We start from the raw sequence: 26,905 nt of genomic DNA, 5'->3' as shown, positions 1-26,905 counted from the left end.
CTCGAGTATGTACCACACTGTAAATAATTACTGTAGGTAAATACAGTGGCACACTGAAAATACTTAATATTTGTAGAAACAAAGCGAATAGAAATTATGAGAATTGATAGTGTTACTAAGGTTGAATACAGGACTTTTACGTAAGACTACATGTTTTCTATGTTGAATGGCACAGGAGCAATTAAGGGCATTAAATGGGCCGCATGGCAATTTATTTGCCCGCCAAGGGTTAAGCTGATTTTTTATATTAAGGTAAGGTAAGAACTATGGAATGAGAGAAAGAAAACTGGATATAGAATCAGGGGTCTTTGTTTCAAATTCTTTACGAACTTGGGATAGAGAATGTACTTGGCTCAAATGAATCCACTGTCTGTACAGGAGACAAATCAAAGATCCTTATACCAGTGATTCAGAGGCTGGATTTACTGTATAAACATTTTCATGGGTAAAGAGCTCAAACAGTTGTCCAAAGAAAACTACAATGCCTAGCAAATGTGCGACGTGCAAAAATGTTCAACCTAACTTCATACATCCAAGGGACTTTTTAAATAATTGTGAATAAAAAAGCAAATAACTTTGTTTTTTACCACTCAAAGTGGCATTAAAAAAATAATACTAAGTAACCTGAATAAAGATGATACACTTTCCTGTTCTCTTATATATGTGTAAAATAGTAAAATCTTCTTGGGTTTATTTTGGGTGGTGTATCAAAAATCTTTAATATTTATATACCAATAGCCCTAAATTCCATGGGAATTTGTGCAAGAAAATAGTCATGGATTTGTGTCAAAGAACATATCTATGTCCTTTTCCTTTTATTGATTTTCCATATTTTCTACATTACTCCTGTAATTCAGAAAATTCAACAGGTGAAAAAGGCATATTTTACACTCATTTTTTTTTTGCAAAAGGCACATATTCTTGGTTCTTGCCTATGAATGGACAGTGTTCTAAACTTAACTGTTTATGAATTATATTACACACAGCACTGATATATTAGAGTACACAAGACCTGAGGTCTCCAAGTGATATTTGTGATGACGATACTAATGGTCAACAAAATGAAGAACAGACCAACGTCCAAACAAGGAAATAAGAGCTGCCAACTCAGTTCTTTTGCTTATTCATCCAGGGTCAATCTCATTACCTTTTGGGTAGCTTAGGTATTATAGGTTAGATGAATGTTTGTTCTATAATAACTAGAGACAAAAGTGCTACCCTTGACCATGAAATCAGTATAATGTTTCTAACAGTTGTAAAAGGTGGTTGGCACTGTGATCATAAAACAAAATTGTGTCGGCTTGGAGGCCTGCAAATGCTCACTACCGGATATTAGTTCCTTCTAGTCTATTCACGAGAACAAAGACCTTTCATGGCTGATTTTCTGTGTTGTGATGATATTCTTATGACAAGAATGAACAAATTGTCTCATGCACTCACTGTCCTTCACTCTTACATGGACACCGTGGAGCCTGAAGAGATGAGAAAGAAAGTGCCTGTTACTCACAGACTGGTCTTCATTAATGGGGTCCTGGACACTCCCGCTGCACTGAGGGACCCAAGGGGGGTCAAACATTGGGACAGATGGCATTCCAAGCACTGGTGAGGGCAGGGTGAAGTTTATACTGGGAGGCGGGATCTGTTAGTTGATATCAGAAGAATGAGGTAAGATGGAAAATAAGCTAGAGTGAGTCTGAAGTATAATTATGAAATCATCTTATAGAGTACATGATGTTACAGAGCACAGGATGAACATCTCTGGGTCTCAGTTTACTTGTTAAATAAATGAAGGGTTTCAACTATGTGATCCCTGTGTTAATTACCCCATCCTCCAAAAATATCTATACATATAAATATAGCAAAGTATCTGAAAGATTATACCCCAACCTTTTATGGGCATACCTCTGGGGATGGAAGTGGGGTCTTGAGGTTCATAGAACTTGATTTTCTTACTCTACCATTCTTCCGTATTTCAATATTTTTTAAAGCAAGAACTCAATCATATTTGAGTTAGGTTTTCTTATATAATCACAGAGAAAAAAAAAAGAAGAAGCATCTCTTGGGCCCTACACCATAGATTTGAGGTTCAAGGATTTACACAAGCCTTGGGTCAGGTTTGCGTATCTAATTCCTATGGTGGAAATACCCCTCACCTTAAAAATCTGCTGTGCTCCTTCCTCCATCCGGGGCCAGACCTGGTAACGAAACCTCCAGAGTGTGTGGAACTTGAGAACGGCGTTCAGCCTCTGCACGGTCTCTGGGTGGTGGAACTCAGACATCAACATGTCAGACACAGCCTCAGGGACTTTCACCGCACACAGCAGGAACATGGCAGCTACAGACAGCCAACAGTTCATCAGCTACACATTTTTTAATTTTGCTTGGTCTCTGGGGATGGGGAGAAGCGGGGAACTGTTCCTGTCTCCTGAAAAATGACTCCTGAGCTAAGGGAGCCAGGCCACCAGCACTGGTGAAAGCAAATCTTATTTCAGCCACGGAAAACCAAACGTGATCCTTTGTGCCATTCACAGTCTTCCAATATCTGGTGAGGGCAGCGACAGCATGGTATTTCCGTAGAATACCTCATTCCAAGCAAATTTTCCTTTGGCTCACAGTGAAAAGTGAACGTGAGAGGAAGCAAAGGAAAAAAGGAAATGATATACTGAAATATCCTTTTTAGGAAATGATAAGAATCATGTCATGGTAATCCTGGGATGGTACATAAAAATGTCCATTAAAAACTGTCCCAGTTACATTATATTAAAAATAAAATCCACATTGTAGACTGTTTAAGAAACCTTCACCCTCCTGAGAGATAGAAGAGATCGAGAAGCCAAAAGAGATTTCATGAATCATAATACCATTGCTGTTTTTTAATTTCAGGAAAAGTCAAATATCAGTAAGAGAAATGTCAAGTGCCACAATAAGTTACAAAGTTAATGAATAACGGGGCAGAAAAATACACTCTGTGACATAGATGGACTAGCCAGTGTCCATCATAAAAACACAATTTAAAATCTCTTGTAATTTTTCCTGGATCATCAAAACATACGCAGACAACTGTGTTAGGACAGCTGGGGCTGAGTGCCAGCTCTGAAACCTCTCTGCCTCGTGCTCTCGGGAGAGGCTCTCCATCTCTCTCAGCCTCCATTTCCTTAGGAGCAGAATGTGAATGATGACGACGACATGACGATGATGATGATGATACCCGCCTCCAAATTTGTTGTTAGAATAAGATAAAATGTGTGAGAAAGAGCTCTGTGACGTGAAAAGTACTACACGCTTCTAAAGCATGTCTCATTTTCTCGGGGCAATGTGATGTATGGGAGGGACATCTACATGTGCAGTCAGAAGAGCAGGGTTTGGTGTCCTGGCTCCGCTGCTTCGGATCTGTGTGCCCTCGGATAAGTCCCTTCAACCCTCTGAGTTGCAGCTTGCTCACGTATAAGACGGTCGTTACGAGGATCAAGTAAGACCACGCATGTGCTATATGGTTCTAGAAGAAATGTTAGCTCTTGTGACCGTTAGTGTTTGATGATCCTTTTCTTTATCCCACTAGTTCCTTAAATTTCCACTCTTTCTCCTTTCTTTACTTTTCTTTAAAGCATGCTCTACTCTGTCTCAATTTTTAAACACGACAGTCTCTCTTTATATCATTGCAAGTTGAAGTTCTATCTACTGCAATCCCTGCACGGAAGCGGTTTTCTTGTAATGCTCACTAATCAGTAGATCCAGCGGTACTTTTTTATTTTAAGATTTTGTTTATTTATTAGAGGGAGAGAGAGAGACAGAGGGAGAGGGAGAGGGAAAAGCAGGCTTCCTGCTGAGCAGGGAGCTGGACATGATACTCCACCCCAGGACCCTGGGATCATGACCTGAGCCCAAGGCAGACACTTGCTTAACCCACTGAGCCACCCAGGCACCCCCCAGTGGTACTTTTTATAACATTTGCTTCCTTTTAGTTTTTAACGCTTTCATGACCATCTCCCAAAGAGCTGTCTTTGGCTTGCACGGTTTGAGGTTGAGTTTTACTTTTCTGGTCATGTTCCAGGGTTTGCTGCTGGCCGCGCCTCTTCCTGTCCTCTGAAGGTAGAGAAGGCCAACGGCTTAGTGCCCATCTTTCTGCTCTTTATTCTACAGGTTCTTTCCCCTGGAAATCCCATCCACGCTCACTGCTTCAGCTGTCACAAAGATCAGATTTTTTCCCCCAAGCTTATCTTACCTTAGCCCCTTTCTCATTAGCTTTAACGTCATGTCGTCAACTACGTCTCCTGACTATCTAAAACCGGACTGCTTTACTCGTTGCTGCCATATTCAATGTATACACTATATACAACACTACTCTTTTTTCTGGAACCCATGAGTGGTTCCACAGTTCAATGAAAAGTCCATACTCCTATGAGTGTCATTCAAGGGCTGTTAAAATCTGAGTCCCATTTACTTGTCTAATAGCATGGACTGGGGACCCCTCTACAAAAGCCACCCCAGTCTTGATTCCTCCTCAGTCTTTCCAAATAAGCCCCGTGCATTTCCATGCCCCATGTGGCTTTGCATACACCACCCTCTTCCTTCCCCCTTTCCTTAAAGCCCAGGCTACCTGTTCATGTCTTCCATGGAAGTTTCCACGGCTGTCTCACATTTGAGGAGCATGCCCTTCCCTGTACTCTCTCTCAGAAACATGTGGTAGAGAAGAAAAATCCAAGCTCTAATGCAAACAAAATTATTTTACAAGGACATTTGTTGCAATGTAGTATAAAAAGCTGTAATAAACCGAAATTTCCATCAGTAGTCCAGGTTAAATAAATTGTTATGACCATTCGATGAAATATTTGGTGGGCATTAAAAAGAATGAGGTGAATCTTTTAGTTAATGCTAAAAAATGGTCTCCTAGGGAATGCTTCTAACCACTTCTCATTTGGAGCTGCCCAATTTGAATTGATTTTTGCTCAAATAAACTCTTCAAATTTTTAGTATATCTCAGTTTATCTTTGAACAGTTCTGATGTCAGAAGAGGGAACCGAAGGAGACCCCGATGGCCCCCAGCAATGTACAGCCAGGCACAGGTATCTGTGGGGCCCCTGACATTGCAGACTTTATTTTAACTTCGTCTCCTTTTTTTTTTTTCCTGAGAGAGAAGAGAGAAGGAGACGGGGAGAAGCGGAGGGAGAGGGAGACAAAATCTTAAGCTGGGCATGGAGCCCAACACTGAGCTGGATCTCACGACCCTGACATCACGACCTAAGCTGAAATGAAGAATCAGATGCTTAACCGACTAAGCAACCCAGGCGCCCCAGCATTTCTTTTTCTATACTGGGTCTGAAAACCAGCCAGAAGTAGACTGGGTCAAACTGGCTTCTGAGGACTGATTCAGATTTAGAAACTGGGCTGGGTCTGGGGTCACTCTGGGTCTGACCTAAACCAGACTGGTCCAGTATGAGGCCTCAGGTGAATAAAATTTTGTTCTAAGGCTGAGCAAGTAGGTTCACCTTACCAAAGGTCATCTTGAATGACAGTGGCCACAGTGGATAACTTTTAACCATTTAGAGAAGCTTATTCATTTATGATGTGCCCTCGAGAGAAAGCAGTCTCAGCCAGGCATTCACTATATTTGCTGTTGGGGGTGGCTCTGGATTTTGGAAGGGAGATATCTTTTGCATCATCTTTGCCCCCTCATGTGTCCATGGGGTTCAATACTGCCAGAAATATTTACTGTTTGTCCCAGATGAAACCTGACAAGTTATTCAAAAGGATGTTTTTTTAAGTAGCTCTACAGTCAGAAGTTGGCCAAATTGAAAAAGGATATTCAGAGCCTGATGAACTTTTGTTTTTAATGCCTCCTCTCCTAAGTCAAAATGAAACTACGTGCCCAGAGGGAAAGTAATATATTCTGAAGCCACTGAGGAAGGATTTACTAAAACATTCCAAAGAAACAGCTGTAATTCTAGAACCTAGGAATTTTTTAATTTCCATCTTAGTTGAACATCTTCTCCCGGATATAAAGAAGCAATTTGAGGGTAATGTAGTTGGATGGCTGGGTAAGCATCTTGACATTTAAATTACATCCCGGTTCTTTGAGGAATTACCAACTGTACTTGTCCAACAAATTGAGTCTTTACAAAAACAGAAATGCAGCCCGAGAAACAATTCAAAGCCCGACTATCCTTTTTACCATCTCCAAATCCCTATTCATCTGAAAACACTCTCAGATATTGTAAAAAATGTGGATTTAGGAAACAAAAGCCCTTCTTGAAGATATTTACATCCCTTCTCTGTGCCTTTGAGATGTAAATGTTGTATCTGGTCTTCCCCAGGAACCCAGAACCATCTCTTGAAATGCAAACTTCAGGGAGGTAATTCTTATCAGGAAAGTATGTAATGGCCCACTCCTCAAGACCCCAGCCTTTCTGCCCCAGGGTCCTGTTCCCATGCTTTAATAAAACCACCTTTTTGCACCAAAGACGCCTCAAGAATTCTTCCTTGGTGTTGGCTTCGAACACTAATGTCTATCCTACATCAATGTCATCTAGAATAATCTTTGATAAATAAAACCTAGTTTAAGTTCGTTGATTTAAGTTAAACAATACTATCTTTAAGGTTATCAGCATTAAATATAATACTGTTATTCTAATAGGTTTACTAAAAGTCAAAAGAACTCATGTTATCTCTGTTGTAGAATTTATCAGCAAGATAACTTAAAATAATGATTAGCTGTTCACCGTCTTAAGAAATTTTCATGGGTAAACATAATTGTTAAGAATTAAGTAGATGTAAGGTTTACTATAAGGAAGAATATACTTCTAGAAATTGTGAAATGTATTAATAAATTTGCCAATCCACAGAACGCTACTATAACAGTCCACAATTGCTTACTTCTTAGTTTCACTAGGAATAAAGGATTCTAAGAGTTAAAAGCCCCAGTGAATATATGTAATTAGAACTACTTAGAAATAGTAAGGATGAGAAACAGGTAAGAAAAGTAAAATGACCTATTGTTCCAGAATGAAGAAGATTAAAAAACGTAGAACAAAATCTGTATGGGTATGAAAAAAAAAACGTAGAAAATTTGTAGAAAAGGAATCTTGGAAAATAAATTTTATGTGTGGTTAAGCTGACTAAAGCCGGAATGGATGTATTTAAGTTTTTAAATAATGAGTTTTAATATTAAAAACACACTGGTAAAAAAGTTAGAATTTGGTTTTGTCTCAGCTGAAAAACCAAACTTTTCTTGGACTATCGGTCTGCTTTTCATAAAAGATTGTGAAAAGTGTTGTTTTTTTTGTTTGTTTGTTTTTTTACTTTTTGGGTAATCTACCCAGCAAGCAAAGGTTTTTTTGTGTCTTACCAGAATAATTTACTGTGTTTCATGTTGTCTTTATCAGGTCTTTGATCACTTAAAAAAACCCAATCTTTTTTTTTTTTTTTCCTGAGATTGAGGAGAGAGAGGAAGGGGGTGGGGAGAGGGAGAGAGGGAATCTTAAATAGGATCCCCACCCAGTGCAGAGGGGATCCAAGTCAGGACCCTGAGATCATGACCTGAGCTAAAATCAAGTCAGACTCTTAATCCGCTGAGCCACCCAGGTGCCCTGTTTTTGCCTTTAAAATCTATTGTGGCTTTAGTTAAATAAGTAAGTATTCTTTCATAGTGATCTGAGATCGTATTTACTCAAATGCTCAAACCTTTTGACATCTTGGCAAGCTCCCCAAATCAAATTCTAAATGAGTCTCTTTGATTTCAAAGTGACTTTGAGTTTTCACAGAGGGTCCCTAGAAAACCTCAAAGAATTTGTCTCTCACCTTGTAAGAGAGATGTTAAACTAGGTTTATTTGGTATGTTAAATTATGTGGAAGGACCGTCAAGTAAGCATTGACAATAAACTTCCAAAGTTGTAGGTGTATGGAAATAAATTACTAATACAGGTATTCCAGAAATTGTTCCTATTTTCTAGGAAGTTGTCAATACTGTCATCCAATTATTATCCTAAGTTATTGTGTACCACAGACATAATTGTATTTCTTTATCAAATGAACTCTCATTAGATCTTCAATTACAGCTACTTTTTTAAAGCTCTTTTTGTCATTTACAGACAGTTACTGTTTTACTCTGACGCTTTTACAAAAGTGCTTCTTCTTCAGAAAGGTTCATGGTAAAATCATAAAATTGAACTGGTTAAGAATTTCCAGAACTACTGGAAAAAACTCAAGTAGAACAAGAATTAATGATATGAGGTTGAGTGGGCTGATGAGGGTGATTATAATTCTTCGAACCCTTCTTCTTTGAAACATTGCTGGTTCCTCAATGTTTTATTTTTCCAGATTTAAGGGAATGTTTTTTCTCTTTTCTCTTAAGCTATCTATGTCTTACAGTAATTTTATAAAGTATATTGCTATAAATAAAACGGAAACATTTACTTTTTCTCCTTACCTGATTCCTCCAGAACTCAGAAACCATGGAGTATTCTTATTTTCATGACAATATAATTATTTGCATAAGTTCAATAAGAACCTGTTTTCATATAATAGGGCACAACTGGAAACATTGGTTTTATTACCAAGACTTTGACTGGAATGTTGTATTTGAGAAGATACATAAAGTCAGATATGACCAGACAGTTTTAAGAGACTAAGGTTGACTTTGCGGAGCCAATAAAAACTCATTGGAAAAACTGGCCTGGTATCTTGCTTACAGGATTCCCTGCAGCCTTACCAGGTGAGTAAGGAAGGCCATTTCCTGGTAGGCCCAGGAAACTCAAGATATCCTGGGCCTAGGGCACCTGGGTGGCTCAGTCGTTAAGCATCTGCCTTTGGCTCAGGGTGTGTTCCCTGCGTTCTGGGATCGAGCCCCACATCAGGCTCCTTTGCTGGGAGCCTGCTTCTTCCTCTCCCACTCCCCCTGCCTGTGTTCCCTCTCTTGCTGGCTGTCTCCCTCTCTGTCAAATAAATAAATAAAATCTTAAAAAAAAAAAGAAAGATATCCTGGGCACCTCAAGAAAAGGGGAATTCAGCCAAATCTATAGGTATTCCAGGTGAAGTCTGATGGTGAGTTCTTCACTTGGCTTCTTCACCTGGAGAGATTTTTACAAAGTCCAATCTAAGATTCCTTATAAAAAGTTCCAGCAAAACAGATTTGAAAAAAGCCTATAGGTTCACTCTTCCTACTGTACTTATATAAACAATCAGGCCACGTTTAATGAGACTAGACTTATTTTTCCAAGCAAATCAGCCTTCCTGTGATTATCTTTGATAGAAATGAAGGTGAGTGTAGAGAAAAAATTGTGTTTCAGTAAAAGATTGTTAACACTCATGGATACCAGATTCTAGTCCTGTTCATTGTTTTTGACGTTCTGTCATTTAGCTGTACACCAAACCCGATCGCGAACTTAGTTTCCTCAAATAATCTGGCTACAACTCCCCAAACTAATGTTTCCCACCTTCTGACTTGGAATCACTAAGAACAAAGACTGCCCTTGAATGTCCTTGGAAGGGACCACACTGGCTCCTCCTTACTACCCAGATGGCAGCCAAACTTCAGGCGCTTGAATGCTGGGTCTACATCCCTCATTAAAAAGAGATCCTCTCAAGTCTTGGCACTGCACACCAGCTGGAGATCTAAAATTAAAATTGACCCCGGAGGTTCCTCCTCAGATGCAGATGGCATCTTGGGGACGGCTCTCCCAAGATCACAGAGCAAGGTCATCATCTCCAATATTCCAGCTTTATTCCCGTTGCCTTTTTGCTACTCGTTTTTTCTCTCTGTTAATGAACAAGAGAGACAGTGTTCCTTAACTCTGCCAACTACGGCTGGATCTCCGGCTAAGGCTGTAGCTGTACAAAATCTCTGTATTTTCTTGCTCACTGGGCTTTAGATAATAGAATTGCTTACTTCTCGGCTGAACACAGAACATGCTGTGCGATAGTAAAATACTGCTTGCTGCACCTGGATCAAAACCTCTGGTACTGCAGCAAATACAAGAAATTAACAAATAAACCACCTGGCTAGATCAGGTACATTCTTTGACTTATTTGATACCAACTGGTTTGGTTCATAGGGAGCCTGGCTGAGAAGCATCCTTCAGTCTCTTGGCATTATGTTCCTAATAGTTCTCATTGTGGTCTCCCTGGTGTGTTACGTTCTCTCAAAGATCTTAAATGCATGTTCACAGCCATCAACCATATATTACATGGTCTCACAGTGCTTGCAGAAGCAGAAAGAAGACAGATGATGAGATGAACAGCAAAAACAATTGTTTTAAGGATCTGACATCATAACCTATGAGTTTCACAATAAGACAAGAGCAAGTAACCCCTATCCGACTGAGGGGCACTAGGACCAAATTTTTAGTCAATCTGTCATGTATGAGAGGATGACCGAAAGGGGGTAATTGTTAAATTAATCAAATAAGGAGACTATTAGCATAATGTGGCTCTAATCTTGTGGTGACCTATGTAAGGAAGCAAAATCTAAGCTTGTAAATGCCTCAAGGTTACAAATCATAATGCCAAGGACAACCAGTCACAAACAGCCAACCAGGCTTGTAGCTGCAGTCGGTCAGTGACTGTCTTCCGTTGCTTCTGCCCTTTTTTTTTATAAAAGCCTCTCTCTGAGCTCCTGTTGGTGGAGTGCTTCTAAACACTCCTAGTTTGGTGCTGCCTGATTTGGATAGATTTTTCTTCACTCTTAAAAAAAGCTTATAGATATAAAAGAAGACTGCAAAGTTCAAAAGTCTTTATGGTATGTCCTATCTGTGTGAAAAAGGAAGCAACATATATGTTGGTACTTAGATATATGTGCATAGTGTACCCTCGGAGCACTCCTGAAAAACTTAAAGTTGTCACAGAGCGTGACTAAGAGTCGTGGGAAAGAGAAAATACTTTAAGCTTCATATACTTCTGTATTTGAATTTTTACCATGTACATTTTGCAATTAAAACGAATCTGTATGACTAAAAGAGTATGTACAAGAAGTGGAAAAAGGTGAAGAACCCCCGTTTTGCATGTACCTTTGTACTAGCTACGTGGCTTTGGATAGGTCACCTAAATTTCAAGAAATTTGCTTTAATATTGTAATTTGTACATAAAATATTACTTGTGTAAGATTTAATATAGTTAATCATGGTGGTTCATGGTAAATCTGGGAAATCACAACACACAAAAAGAATTTCTCTTTTGTGAAATGCAGTGAAAATGTAGGTCCTGGGGAAAACCATTTTTTAAAATTTGGCAAAACCCTTGGAGAGACGTACTCTCTTGTGCAGACTATGGGATAAAAGCAAAAGGTATGCTTAGCACTTCAGCCTCCTCCCTGTGGCGCACAGCTCAGTCTGAAGTTCTAGCAATTGCTTTCAATCTGACCTAGGAGGGAAAGGGAATGGATGCGCTTTTTTCTTAAACGCTGGGGTAAGTGACGCCAGGGTCATGGGTGACCTTTCTTTACCTGCCGCCCCTGCCATGTGCTCGTCCATGCTCAGCAGGAGCTCCCAGGCGGCCGGCTGGATGTCTCCATACATCTCTTCTGTGAGGATTGGCGCTGCCTTGATTAGCAGAGATAAAGGAGCAGGCGACAGGCTCATCACCTGGGAAGAGATGGAAATCACATCCTAAAATCTTGGAAGCTGCTGATGGCTGTACTCCTCTTGAAACCCAAGTACCGCTTCCCTTCCCGGCTTCCCTTTAATGACCTTAAAATATTTTCTAAAATGATAGCGTATCTATTGGCATGGCGTATGATAAACTTTAGACCTTCTCAGTCGGTGTATAACTACGAAGATGCTATCACCACAAAAGGTATTTTGCAGCCGCCTAAGGAATAAAGGGTAGAGTAAACTCCGTGAGAAAAGAAAGACTCCGGCCAGTAGGTCTTCGCGTTAAAAGTCCTGCTGGACTCTCAGAGTGTCCTGTGTTCCTTACTGTTAGGAAGTGATGTCCACAGAAGGCAATGAGCAGCCGCTAATTTGTAAAGGAGCTCCATTCAGAAAGTTAGTTTTCTAAACCAGTAAACTTGGATGGCCTTTGCCCTTTGAAACACTGTATATTGTGGATATTGCCCTAGATGAGGCCACAAAAATCCTATTTAATCCATTATTTCAGATACTATATTTTTTAAAGATTTTATTTATTTATTTTAGAGAGAGAGCGAGAGCACAAGCGTGAGTGGGAGAAGGGCAGAGGAAGAAGGAGAGAAAGAATCGCAGACTCGCCACTGAGTGCAGAGAATGATCCCACCACCCTGAGATTACGACCTGAGCCAAAACCAAGAGTCTGACGCTCAAACACCGAGCCACCCAGGTGTCCCCATTGTTTCAGATAATTCAGGTGATAAATGTAGGTTGTAGACAGTCTAGGTCTTTAATCATTTTAACAACTTTTCAGAAAGGGCATCTGGGTGGCACAGTCGGTTAAGTGACGGACTCTTGGTTTCAGCTCAGGTCGCGCGATCTCATGGTCCTGAGATGAAGCCCCCCACTGGGCTCTGTGTGGACTCTGGTTGAGATTCTCTCCCTCTGCTCCGCCTGCTTGTGCTCTCTCTCTCTCTCCCTCCAATAAAGAAATAAATCTTTAAAGAAAAAAAACCTTTCCAGAAAAACAAGTTGTTTTTCACCCCCTCCCTCTATACCCTGGGGAATACGTGTAATGATTTAAACCTTAGAATGTAATAACAATATAACAATGTGTCAAGCACTAGATAAGTAGATAAGTGTACTATCTCTTTAATCCATGCAATAATCCTTTGAAATGGGCCTCGCGTTATAATCCCCATCTTACTTACGTATGAGGCAGCTAAGATCAAGAGAAATTAAGCAACTTGCCCAAGGTCCCAGAGCCACAGCAGTAGCTGTGGGATTTGAACCCAGAAAATCACACTGTAAGAGTGGAGAGCATCGCCACCTCAGGCTGGTGGGGGATTGGCTCCATGGTGTGGGGCAAGTGGGAGGAGGCATGGTTCCAGCCAAGCTCCCCAAGGCCTGTCTCTGTGGAAGCTGGCTGGCTAACATGGAGGGATTTTTTTTTGCTTGCACGCTTGGTGGCACTGTTCCCCACCAGTTAAAGGAGCCTTCATGCTAACACTGTACCGAGGGGCACTGGCTGTCTTGAGCATTGTAAACAGGGTATCTGGCGCCCCCTCCCGATTACTGCTCCATGAACTTTTCTGACCCAGCCTCCCATACCTGCAGTCTGATGTATTTCAGCATCCCTGAGTCCTTTTTCCCTTCTAGGTTGGCCTCTGAAACTCTCTTCTTCAGAGAAGGTGTCCGCAGGCATGACTTCTCTGAGCACTGCCAAGAACACAAGATAGGTGATGAAGAGTGTTGCATTCTCTCAAAAGCCAGCAGGGCTGTTTCCCCCCAATTTTCCAGACGACCATTTTCATCTAATGGGAGGGACGACTTAGGCCTCTTTGTAGGCCCACACCTTCTGAAAGTGATAAAAACAGTAATTTTGGAATGAAAGGGAGCTCAGAGACATTTAGCTACAAACTCCTCTTTTACCATGACGGAAACTGGGGGCCAAAGAAGCGGAATAACTTGACCAAGTCACAAAGCTGGCTGGGAGCAGAATTTAAAAAGGACAAGGCTCTCCTGACTTTCATTTCAGAGCCAGTTGTGTTTTTCGAAACTGTTAAAAACACACAACTTTTAAAAAATGAAGTCAGTTAAAACCCACTCTATCTAATAGCCCCTTTACAGGGCTGGATGTTACATGTTAGCTATCTGGTCATAGAAGAAAGAACGTATTTCCCAAAAGAGTGCTAGGAAGAAAAAGATAAAAGACTCATCAAGGAAGTACAAGTTCAGAGCACTTATTATCTAGGCCCGAGTTATAAGGTAAAACGGTTTCTTTAAAAAAACCAAACTCATTTAAAAAAACAAAAAACAAAACGATACTCGTCTATAGGAAGCAGCAGCTCTTTTTTCAAATTGTCTCCTGAACCAGGGTCCAGAATAAAACTGACTTCTGCATAAGCACGGAGAAGACAGGGTTTCTTCCTCCAACTCCCTAAATGCCAGGGGTTGGAGGGGACGGAGCAGCTGTGGGAATGATTGGTCCTAATGGTGACAGGCTCTCGTTTATTTATCCGGAGACTTGATGGCTCCTAGTTACTCCAGGCTGTGCAAAGAGGGCATCCGTCCTTCTACACAGAATAAATGCTCATTTGTTTTTCCAGTTCCATGTCAATGAAACACTTTCTCCCTCAATGCTGAGGAAAAAATGGAACTCCTTACGAATTTCTGAACAGAGCTTCACAGTGTTATATATGGAGATACTGGGAAGAAAAGGCAAATCTAAAAGTACATGAATGTTCCAAGAACGTCTTTCAAAACTCTGACAAAAAGACCCAAGACAATGCATCTCGTGTGTCACTGGTATGGAATGAACTTTTAGAATGAATCTACTTTGAAACAAATGAATCAGAGCTCTTGCTGTGTTTTCTAAAGATAAAAACGTGGAGGCACATACTTGGGAACACCTATCATTTGAGGAGAGAAATCTTGCGTTGCATTTTTTTCCCTGTGAATGTGAAAACAATATTCAGCAAGATCCATGCCTGTTTCATAATTTGGAAACTGTTCTAAAATCATATGGCAATCATTTTCCATATAAACGTAGGGGTATATTCTTTTTTAAGTAAATTCTTTTATATCTTTTAAAAAGTCAAATTATTTTAAAAAGGGCATCTCTCGTTTATTCTATTTATAAAACTATGCATGCAAATTGCAGAAAACACAGAAAAACTTGGAAGAAGAAAACAAAAATCCCTATAATCCTTAACCCAGTGATAGCCATTATTTTTTTTCCTTTCGGCCTTTTCTTCATTCTGTGGATCTTAGCACAATGGTGAGGATGTCATGGAGGTGACACACAATTTTAAACAACTCATTTTATTAGGATCTTATGATATTTCCCCAGGTCATTAAATATGATTTTCAAAATAGGATTTAAAATGTGGTTTTCAAATTTTGTTAACATTTCACCCTTTCTCCTCTGGCTGGACGTTTTGTCTTTTTCAGGGTTACTTTTGAACAATACCTCTTGGTTAAATTATAGGTTCTTAAATCAGGCAGATACCAGCTTAGAAGGAAAAGGGTGAACATTCATGTTTGCCTCTGACACTCTGGGAAATGCAGGATTCTGCTTAATCCTGTTTACTAGGGACAGAAGGTATATGTCAAGCTTCTCAGATGTCAAATATCTAATATCCTTGCACACTTCCCTAGGAAGCATGGTGTGTTCTGGTGCCTCATCATTGTGAGGATGCTTGTTTTAGAGGGAAAGGAAGGGAATTAGAAGGGCTTTCACTCTAGGGTGATGGGCTAGTCGTCCTTCCTGAGTGACTTGTTGAGGCTTGGAAGGTAGGTATCAAGGGTGCATACATTATGATAGGCACTTGGGTATACCGTGTGAAAGTTCTCATGTGCCGCTGCTGGTGTTACCCCTAACTCAGGCTGACCAACCTATCATCAGTTGATTTTTGGCTTTCATAACTTGATGTAAAACTTGGCTAGAGGACAGCTAGTTGCCGGATGGAGCAGGAGGCTAGATCTGAAGGCATCTTTTGTTATTCATGGGAAAGTAAGAAATTTCACTGGACCATGAGTTACCTATGCTGGTTGGAATTGCACATCAAGCTGGACCTGTAAAGAATCCCAAGACTAGTAATCCAAGACCAAAAGACAGAATGTACCACCAAAAGAGGATGGCATTCATTGTTGAGTCAATCTACCAGAGGGAGCTATGGTCAATGGGAGGCAGCTACATAGCCTCAAGATGTGGTGGGGATCCTGGGGCATGCTTGCTGTGGCATGGTGTAGATCTTGGACCACTGACATTTTCTTCTCTCTGTGTGTGTCTTGGACATATAGTCACCATATTTGACTTTGTGACTTCTCTCCTCATTCTGACCACTACTGATTATTTTGCAATGCAAAACCAATCCTTTGACTGACCAGGGCTTTATCCCATGATGTTTGGATCACAAAGAGGAAGAGTGGAGCCCACCAAATTCCTGTCCTATGGAGATAAGGGACACAGAGTCTGATTCATGTGGTGATGGTTGCTGAGACTGGGCCATGATGATGCAACCTGGAGATTTTTAGGTCACATACAAGATGAACAAAGCAGGGGGAGCTGGTTGGGGGGTGGGGGCAGAGATGAGGGAGTAGAAGGAGATGCAGAAGGAACCAGAGATGAGAAACTATGCCCATTCTGATTTGGATAGCAGCTTTGGTTCTCATTCCTTTAAGGCTTGGCTCTTTCCTGGTCTGTCCCTGGTTTCATGAGATTCTGCTATGTCCTTTGAAGAAACTCTAATCACTTGAACAAGTTTCAGTGGGTTTCTTGCAACAAAAGATTATTGACAAGAGAAGCGTAATACTTATTTTAAACAAATTTTTTTTTAAATTAATTTAATAACTCAAGAGTGTTTCTCAGGAGTTAAACAAATGCCAGGAACTGGGCTAACCTTTGGGGTTGTACTGTGGAGCAAAACTCCCTTGGTGCTTGCCCTACTAGAAAGCGTATCTTACCAGGAGAGATAGATAATGAACAAACAAACAAATGAAAAATCATGGTAAGCATAAAAGGAGACAAATGCCACGAATGAGGATGTACTGTGGAAATAACGTGGTATTTAAAATTTAAGAAAACTGGGGGTGCCTGGCTGGCTCAGTCAGTTAAGCTGTCTTCAGCTCAGGTCATGATCTCTGGGTCCTGGGATCAAGCCCCATGTCAGGTTCCCAGCTCAGCAGGGAGTCTGCTTCTCCCTCTGCCCCTTCCCCTGGTTTATGCTCTGGTGTGCTCTTTCGCTCTCTCCCTCTCTCTCCCAAATAAGTAAATAAAATCTTAGAAAACAAACAAACAAAAAAGGAATAAAATTTAAGAAAACTGGAGTCAGTCTACTGAGCTCTCTGGGAAAGAGATCTTCCTGGAAACATATTTCATGCCGAGAGAAGTCTAATTATTTCCCCAAAGGTAACCTAGACCCTTGGGCCTCACACATCTTTGACATGTGATTTTGAACGGGGAAACATTCTAGCAGATGAAATCAAGACCTAGGGCCCGGTCTTGGTCTCACAACAGTGTTTTCCATAGCTTTGGAAAAATATGAGTCTTGCAGGAAATCAGTTGGCCTCTTGCCATCTGCATTGGCCCTCACAGAATTTACAGACACTGTGCCCTTTCTTTTTCAGCATGTATCCCCTTTTACCCTCCTATCCTTTTTGGCAGAAAGGAAAAAAAAATTGTTTCATCTACTCCTTTTTTTTCATCAGCAAGCACTAAAGTGAGCATTTATTCTGTTTAGAACATAGCATTGGACAAGAAACATATATATAGGAAAAATCAAAGGATTCTTTGGTGAAGGTAATATATAGTTTATAAAAACCCCTCAAGCTCGGAAGTGCACTAAAATGGACTAACAGGATGCACAGTGTATCTCTGAGCACTGAAATGTAGATCAGCAGCTTGATCAGAGTTACTCGGGTTACAGAATGTGCTGGCTGCCACAGATATATTCTGCCATAAAAACCAATTCAAAAGGAAACAGGAATGAAATATCAATTGCTCATAAGGCTCAATTTTAATCAGAATCACTGCTTTGATTCTTGACTTGCTGCCTACTCTATTTTCATTTTGGCCCTAGAAATGGGTGCATTGTTCATTATGTGACAGATTCAGCCCAGGAAATGGAAACATCATGAGAGAACAAAAAAAGAGCTTGCACAGGAGGCTGGCATTTTGAAAATAAAATGTTTATTGCAGCAGACTCAATACATTTTTTCAGCTCTTCACCTGCATGACTAATTTAAATACATTAAGATTAGAGGATACTTAACTCTGGCTTTACTTTCTCTTTGCCTTTCTAAAATGTAAGCATGCCTAAGGTTGCAAGCCTCTTCTGCTGCTTCCGGCCAGTGTCCTTGCTGGGCTAGGGGCAGAGGGCACTCATGAACTAGACAGCCCACTCGGCCGTTCAACATTTATTGTCCCTCCACTCTAGGAGAGGAACTCTGGTAGGTATTGCATAGGAAACAGTGTGCAAGACTGCCAGTTTCCCAGAAGTTTATAATTAAGTGGCAGAGGAGAAATAGGGCTACAAGGGGCCCTATTCTGCAGGCAGAGAGATCACAAAACTCTCAGCACTTGCCACGACTCACAGGATAAAGACTACAATCCTCGCTACCGCCTGGGGGCCCTACGTGGTCTGCTCTATCTGCCTGCGCAGCGTGCTCAACGGTCTCCTCTACTCCAGCCAGTCCGCCGTACTCAGCTCTTCTCGCAGGCTGGAAAATTCTGTATTCAGTTAACATCCATGCATCCTTCAGTCAAAACTCATTTGTCACTCTATGGGAGAGGCTGTCTGATTTCCCCCGACAAGTTCAGAGTCTCGCTCATAAGCTGTCTCAGCACAGTGTGTTTCTTCTTCCCTGCTCTTAATGCTGTTGCAATTTTACAGCAATTTGAGGCATTTGATTAATGCCTGTCTCTCCAACCAGGTTGTGTGTATCATATGAACACAGGCCCCCATGGGCCATACCTCTTGTGCCCATTATTATACTCAGCACATGGTATGGACAGAGCATGTCCATAGGTTCTTTAAAAATTTGTTGAATATATAGAAATGGATGGATGGATGGATAGACAGATGGACGGATGGATGGACGGATGAGTTAATGAACAAAGAATGAGAAAAGCACAAGTAAAATGCCATTGTAATTTAAAGGATGGAAGGAATGAAAATAGCATTAGTCATCCACCACTGTATGCACTGTGGTTAACACGGCAAGGTCATAAATGGTTTCAAGGAGGAGGTGGCATTTGAGTTGAATCTTGAAGGATGTTTGCGTTTGGCCCCATATGGATTACAGGTGAAGGTATAGTATAGTTGGAGCAGTAAGAAATCTCAGAGTATATACAGTGAACAACGAACATTAATTTAGGTTGGTATATTTTTGCAACTTCCAACATACATGGTTTTCTCCTAAAACTAAGGGAGGATTTTATGAAGAACTTACCTAAATAAGAATACATACACATAGCTACATACATACATACACCCATGATTATAGATGCATAGATCTTTATGTCGTCATTGACATTTCATGAATTTACCCACATTGATCTATTCCCCCATGATTTCCCTCAGAATGTGTGTAGTTTGAATACCATGAGATACAATAGAGTCTAGCTAAAAAGCTCTGGATTTGATATTCCATCTTCCTAAATTAAAGTCTAGCTAAGTATGTTACAGATGTGAACTGTGACAATCCCACCCTTCTGAGCCTCCACCTTTTCATTTGTAAAATGGGGAGTACAGTATCTCTGGCGCAAGGTTTATAAGAATCAAAACGCACTTGGTCAGTGATATATACCTGCATTATAGACTCACATATATGCTCTGAAAAAAATACTGAAAGATCATATCCCGGAAGGCAAACAGCACACTTATGAGATGCATAAAATACAGATTTTTTTTTTCTTTAGGATCTCCGGGTATTATCCCAAACTTCTTCAAGAACTGTATTATAATTAAAAAAGATATTCCTTGGTGCGTGCTAAAGCATTACAAATTGCTGCATGACTCAACTGTGAATTTTTTGTTATTGCTCATTTTCTCTAGTTGTTTGATTGGAATTTTAACACCCTCCGCCCACCCCGCCAAACCTGGCTTGCAAACTCCTTAGGGGAAGGATCCTCTAATACTACTTATTTATTTTTTATTCCTCCCAGAATATCTGGCCTCACAGTGCGCCGACAGCAGGTGCACAATGAATGCTCACTGAAATGAATAGGTATTATATCAAAATCTCTTTGTAAAACCGCTTGTGAGGAGCAGCTGCAGGGGCAGCCAGCAGCCCTGGGTCAGGCGTCTCGGCCATCACGCCTGTTCTGGGGCAGGTGGGGGACCCAGGGCTTTCCCGGCAGGAGCACGGCAGCCCTGGTTACCCTCTTCAGCTCCTGCCAGCTCAGCTGTTCAGTGTACTTGTCAGGAAAGAGCAGCTGAATACTTAGAAAATGGAAGAGTTTCTTAAAGGAGTTTCCTTTGGTCTGATTTGACCTAGATTACTCTATTATTTATCTGTGAACAGTTGGGCCATTTATCACTTTTCCTTAACAAGGAACTGATAAACTGTGTCAGTTTCCTATTACCGCTGTAACAAACTACCACAAACTTCGTGGTGCGAAACAACACAAATATATTATCTTGCGGTTTTCGAGGTCAGATCTAAAATGGATTGGCAGGGCTGGGTTGCTTCTGGATGCTCGAGGGAATCATCCATTTCTTCATCTTTTCCAGCTTCTAGGGGCTGCCCCTTTCCGCGGCTCATAGCCCTGCACTGCTCTGACCTCTACTTCTGTATCCCGTCTCCTTTCTGACTCTGCCTCTCTTACCTCCTTTTTCGCTTATAAGGACCCATAGGATGACAAGGAACCCACCTGGAAATTCAGGATAATTTCCTGAATTAAAAGATTCCTACCTTATTCCCACAGGCAAAATCCCTTTTGCCACGTAAGGTAACCTATTCACAGGTTCTAGAAATTAGAATGCAGACATCTTGGGGAGACATTATTCTCTCTACCACCATAACCTATTCATCATCACTACCCCTATGAATTCATATTCATTCAGAGAAATAAAACAAAACCTGGGAAAAGATTCCATGTGTGCTCATGGACACGAAGACAAAGCACCTGTCTTTCTTTGCTCACCTTCTTTGTTCGAAATCATACAGATCTGTAACCTGCTTTAGACACCTGCGGTGGCCTGAAATTTGCATTTCCAGAGAACAGATTGCTGGGACATCATCTTCCCTATCAGGGGCATAGGACCAGGTGGCGCTTCACTCACCTCTTTCTGTTTCTTGCCCCGGAGAGCCACACTGCTGCTGCTGTTGCTCTCCCGGAGGGAGTCCACGGTGTCTCCGTAGAGCAGCTTGATGGCCCTGACCAGCCGGGCGCAGGAGCGGCTGTGGTGCAGGTAACAGTGAGGGTGGCAGTAGTCAACGTGGGTGCAGATGAAGCTCTGCTGATTGCACAGCAAGATCATGACCTGGAACACACACACCCCCGAGAGTCAACCAGGCAATCAGGGTTGAAAGTGCAGTGAGTAACTAAGTCCCGCAAGAAAGCGAAGGGTTACAAGTCTTTATGTACTTGGCTTCTTGGCTCTCTCCATTCCCACCTGATAGAAAGGGCTTTTTGAAACAAGAAAAGGTTAACTGACCTCAAAAAACTTAAACCACTTATTGTGGAGTGTACGATTTCCAAATAGTTTCAAATGAAGATTCTAAACTTAAACCACATTATTTTTGCAGCTCTTATGTTGTAGAAGGTGTCAGGTGAGAGTATCAACTGGCGAGAAATTCCGTGCCAAAGGATTTGGCTGGCCTTTGACAGCTGTAGGATGTCTTTAACTCCAGCCTACCCATGTGGAATTGAAAACACTTTTGCAGGACGCCTAGGTGGCTCAGTAGGTAAGCGTCTGCCTTCAGCTTGGGTCATGGTCTCAGGGTACTAGGATCGAGTCCTGCATCGGGCACCTTGCTCAGGAGGGAGCCTGCTTTTCCCTCCGCCTCCCGCTCCCCCTGCTTGTGCTCATGTGCTCTATCTCTGACCAATAATAAATAAAATCTTAAACAAACAAAGCATTTCTGCATCTTCTACCTTGGTTTATAACCTCCAACCGAGCCTGAGCCTGACTACAGCGCTTCATTTCTTCTCTCTACAAATTAATTTTTCTCCAGCTTTTGGGCCAATCTGGCTCTTGGGGCTTGATCTGGCTCAAATCCTCACATCACCTAGACTTCCCAAGTAGGATTCAAGAACTCCATTGAAAGGCTATGGTTCTTTTAAGTTAAGGAATGAAGGCCTTTGAATTTGTAACTTCTGAAGTTGCTTTCCTAAAAAGGCAATAGCACTCCAACGTCCACAGGGCTAGTCAAGTATGCATAGAGTAATCTTCTGAATGTGTCCATCCTTCATGAAACCAGTTCCCACCCCAAAACCTAACCTGTGAGAAACTGTGTGCCATATTGGATGGAGAACATAAAGTAAGTCTATGTGGACAGGGCCAATCAAACCTACTAGGTAGGGCTGCCACACATTTCCTCAGGAACGAGAGGCCCTGCTTACTCTGAGGAAAACAACAACAACAATCAACTCCATACCCCTGTCAAACTCAGATAACAATATCTCACACTCTTCAAAGTTAAAAAAAAATAGGTTTTGTCTGAACAGAATATCCAGATCTCTCTCGAGATTCACTGAACATCCCTGCTATTCCTATATGAGGAATTCCTGGTATGAGGCAGGCACATATAAAAACTGTAAGGTTTCCCTTGTTATTCTCAAATCTGGCTACTAAAGAGAAATACCAAGAAAGCTTAGCAACAACAACCCAAACCAAATAAACACGCAAATGACCATATGACTGGACTTCAGTTTTGAAGATTCTGATTTAGTTCAGTATCTGGGGTAGAGGTGACCTAGAAATCTGCAATTTTAACGTTATGCTCAGGGATGTCTTTTTGGTAGATGTATTTCAAAGATGCTCTCCGGATCCCACCTTCTGGTATTAATGCCTTTGTGAAACCACCTCCTGTTGGTTGGGCTGGCCTAGTGACTTGCTTCTAACAGAATGCAGCAAAGGCGAGGAGACGTCACTTCTGTGATCAGATTGCATGAGACAGTAACTTCTCTCCTGTAACCAGACTCTTCTTTATTGGCTTTGACAAAGCAAGGTGCCATGCTGGAAAGGTTCATATAGCAAGGAAATGAGGGTGGCCTCTGGCCAACAGCCAGCTAGGAATTGAGGCCCTCAGTCTAACAGTTCTTGAGTAACTGAAATTCTACTAAACAATCACATGAGCTTAGAAGCAAATTCTTTCCCTATCAGACCATCAGATAAGACCCCAGTCCTGGCCAGTACTTTGATCACTATCTTGTGAGAGAGCTGGAAGCAGAGGACCTAGCTAAACTGTGTCAGGATTCCTGACCCATAGAAACTGCAAGCTAATACATGTGTGTTGTTTAACGTACGCACATCTATATTAACATATATATTTGAATACATAGATTTGAATGCATAAAATTGCATTCAACACAGTAAGGTAGTCAGGACCTGAAAGACAAGATGTGGAGAGAAAGGGCATTGAGCGGAGTGAGCACAATGTGAGCACAGGCTACAGTTCTCCTTCAGGCAGAAGTGGCCAAGGGGGCAGGCAAAGCTTTAGGCAATTTCATGAGAACTGGAAGATAAAAACTGGAGTTCAGAATTGCTAGTGGGAAGAAGAATTGAGTGGACAGTAGAGAAGGGCAGTTTGGAGAAATGAGACTTGGCACTTGCCTTCTAGGCATTTGTTGATTGAGTAGCTAGGAAGCCAAGCAGAAACCAGCTGACAAGCAGAATGGAGATTTTGACAGTTTCACTGCGATGGGGAAGCAAAATTGGAGTTTCTGACCCATCAAGACTGGGGGCACACCCCAGACTGTGACTGGGAACCTTGGAGTGCTTCATACCAGAGGTGTGTGTTGGGAGGGTGGGCGGTGGGGTGGATAGCAATACTACACGTCAAGTCAGCTTCGTCCTTGATAGGACTGAGGTGATCTATACCGTCTGCCAAAGTATAGGGTGAATCTTCCCTGGAGGGAGATAGCACCACTGGGAGCCTCTATAATCCTACAGTTTTTTTTTTTTTTTAATTAGTAGACTTTGTTTTAGAGCAGTTTTAGGTTCACAGCAGAATTGAGCAGAGTGTACAGGGAGCTCCCAAACATCCCCTGCCTCCACACATGCACAGAGGCCTTCGTTATCAACATCTCCCAGCAGAATGGTATGTTTATTATAATTAATGAACCCACACTGGCATGTCCCTATCATCCAAAGTGCTTAGTTTACATGAGGGTTCACTCTTGGTGTTGTACAGTCTATGGGTTTGGACGGATGTCCAATGGCATGTCTCCATCACTGTGCTTCACTAATTCTTCACCCGTCATATCTGGCAGTCAATGAAATCACTACCATAGTAAGGAACAGACTAAGAGAAGATAATAGCTTCATATACTGGATTAATCAGTCATGGATTTTAAGTGTGTGTGATCAAAATGAAAATTAAAAAATATTTTAACTGAGTGATAATGAACATATGATGTATCAAATGCGTGATGCAGCTAAAGCTGTTCCTAGGGAACATCTATAGCTTTAAATGCATAGCTTAGCAAAGTGGTTGGAGATCAATTATCTAAGTATCTATATCAAGAAATTAGGGAAAGAACACATGTTAAACTCAAAGAAAATAGAAGCAATTAATAAAGGTAATAGGAGAAATTAATGAAACAAAAATCAAACATTCCCCGAAGGACAAAACCAAAAGCTGATTCTCTGGTTAGTAAAACTGACATACTTCTGGCAAGACTGATTAAAAAAAAGAAAGAAAGAAAAGATATAACCTACCAATATCGGAAACAATAAAGGCACATCACTGTAGAGCCTACAGAGTTTAAAAGGATTTTAAGAGAAAGTTATAAACACCTTTTTTGCTAATAAATATAAATATTTGGATTAAATTAACAAATTCCTAGGGGGAAATAATAAATGTGCTCAAACTGCTTCCAGAAGAAATAGAAAATCTGAACGGTTTGAATATTACATAAGTTGAATTTGTAATTAAAAACCTTCCTACAAAGAAATGTTTAAATCTAGGTTTCTACTTAAAGAAATACACAAATAATTCAAGAAAAAATAAAAAGCATTACCGAAGGAAATTTAAGAGGTGGGACATAAATTAATAGAGGAATAGACCACTTTATAGAAGACTCAATATAATAAAGATTTCACTTCCTCAATATTAAATGATGCTTATAATCAGTATAAGCTAAGTTGAAAGCTTTTTTTAATAGAAATTAATAGGTGAGGGGCACCTGGGTGACTCAGTCGGTTAAGCGTCCGACTCAATTTTGGCTCAGGTCATGATCTCAGGGTTGTGAGATCGAACCCTGAATTTGGCTCCATGCTGAATGTGGAGCCTGCTTAAAATTCTCTCTCTGGGGGCGCCTGGGTGGCACAGCGGTTAAGCGTCTGCCTTCGGCTCAGGGTGTGATCCCGGCGTTATGGGATAGAGCCCCACATCAGGCTCCTCCGCTGGGAGCCTGCTTCTTCCTCTCCCACTCCCCCTGCTTGTGTTCCCTCTCTCACTGGCTGTCTCTATCTCTGTCAAATTAATAAATAAAATCTTTAAAAAAAATAAAAAAGATTCTCTCTCTGATCCCTCTACTCCTCCCCTCTTGGACGCTTGTGCTCTCTCTCTTAAAAAAAAAAAAAAATTAACAGGTGATTTTAAACGGAAGTTAATGTAGCCAAGAATAGACCAAGCCACCTTGAGGAAGAACACAGTTGGAGGATTTACCTTTATATGAACCAAACAAACCATAACACAACACAGTATATAACATACGATATCAATTACATGCACTTCCAAAACAGACAAAACTAATCTATGGTGTTAGAAGGTAGGACGGGTGGTTACTGTTAGGGGAGGACCGTGACTGGTAGAGGGCGTGTATAGGGCTTCTGAGGTATGGTAATGTTCTTGACCTGCTGGTGGTTACCCAGATTGTCACTTTGTGAAAATTTATTGAGCTGTACACATAGGTTTTCTATGCTTCTCAAGATGTAGGTTGGACTTCACTAAAGAGTTTACTTTAAAAACAGTCAGCCAGTTGTGAAGACACAGCACTGTGAACTCTGTGGAGCGTTACGTACCAGCCAGCCCTTATCTGACCCTACCAGGAAGTCAGATGGAAATCAGAGGAGATGGTACAGAACATACCTAAGACCAATAACAGCACAGGCAGTATCCTGCTAGTTGTGGGTCTGATGTTATACTTCCTTAACTTTCTCTTTCTTTCCTCATGCTCAGCCCAAACCCTGAACTCTAATCCATGCCCAAAGTTTCCCTGAAATCCGCTCCTGCCCATGACCTCTGAAGAGCCCTTTGAGGTGCAGCCTTTGCCATCTTAGGGTCTCCATGTTCTTCTGGTTTACAATTAGATCTATACAGACACAGACCGACACCATGACCTTGCTCTTGGCATTTGCGGTAACCTGTAGACACTGATGGTGATGCTTCCTTCATCTGTGGTACCCAGGTTGTCTTGTCACCAACCTGACCGGGTCCCTTAGGGTTTTCCCTGGTTTACGTTGGCCTACAAACCAGCCATAACAAAGAAACTTTGGTTTTAGTTAAGCTTAAACTGAATACGATCCAACAGAATACCAATCCTGGTGAGGATTCTGAGGTTTGGCTGAAACAGAAGCCCGTGGTTTTTCTTAGAGACTAAACGGAATTGATGGTTTTCATATACTCTTTTGTCCTCGCTCCATAGATCTTTCTCAATGCCAAAAGAAATGGATCTCAGGTCTCTTTCTGAGATACCTACTTACATGAAGCCATGACATGCTCCTGTGGTAATTTTCTTCTGTGCCAGCAGTGCTCATTCCCTCTGGCTCGATGCTGGGCTCACTTGCACTCCAAGGACTCCCTTCTTCAAAAGAAAAATGCCGAGAGAGGTTATATTGTTCAGTCTCCCTGGAGAGCATGTTGATACGGTAGAGTGGTCCATGCTTTTGAATCCTGGGGCACACTACCATGGCCCAGTGGGTTAACAGGGCACAGCACTGACTTTAGTGGGGGAATGTCAAGAGGAGCTGTTCCCCTCACCACCAGCTGAACAGACAATTGCAAAGACATTTTTGATCTCTGTTATGGTGGCTTCCATTTTGAGACATGGGAGCAGAGAAGAAACAGAGTCAAGTCCTTGAATTGCTGAGATGAGCAAGTTATCGATTGAGTGTGCCCAAATCCACTCCAGACTGCCCAGACCTTGCAGATGTAAGTAGGGACACCAAGCAACC

The 26,905-nt window shown here is 41.4% G+C and overlaps 1 protein-coding gene across 15 annotated transcripts in view; it reads right to left on the bottom strand.

Annotated features, from left to right (window-relative positions):
• Nucleotides 1-26,905, bottom strand: part of UNC80 (unc-80 homolog, NALCN channel complex subunit) — a 225,750-nt gene that overhangs the window by 74,581 nt on the left and 124,264 nt on the right. For all 15 annotated transcript variants that reach the window (XM_019802892.2, XM_019802900.2, XM_019802902.2 and 12 more), the window contains 6 exons: nucleotides 26,435-26,535; nucleotides 20,843-21,043; nucleotides 13,164-13,271; nucleotides 11,432-11,570; nucleotides 2,154-2,335; nucleotides 1,508-1,639 (listed from right to left, as the gene is read on the bottom strand). In XM_019802892.2, the coding sequence (XP_019658451.2) occupies nucleotides 1,508-1,639; nucleotides 2,154-2,335; nucleotides 11,432-11,570; nucleotides 13,164-13,271; nucleotides 20,843-21,043; nucleotides 26,435-26,535 (863 nt within the window). The remainder of the gene's footprint in view (nucleotides 1-1,507; nucleotides 1,640-2,153; nucleotides 2,336-11,431; nucleotides 11,571-13,163; nucleotides 13,272-20,842; nucleotides 21,044-26,434; nucleotides 26,536-26,905) is intronic.

Source organism: Ailuropoda melanoleuca, chromosome 2 (genome assembly GCF_002007445.2).
Source record: "Ailuropoda melanoleuca isolate Jingjing chromosome 2, ASM200744v2, whole genome shotgun sequence".
Taxonomy (NCBI): Eukaryota; Metazoa; Chordata; class Mammalia; order Carnivora; family Ursidae; genus Ailuropoda; species Ailuropoda melanoleuca.
The sequence above is the reverse complement of the archived record's forward strand: the minus strand, read 5'-3'. Positions and strand labels throughout refer to the sequence as shown.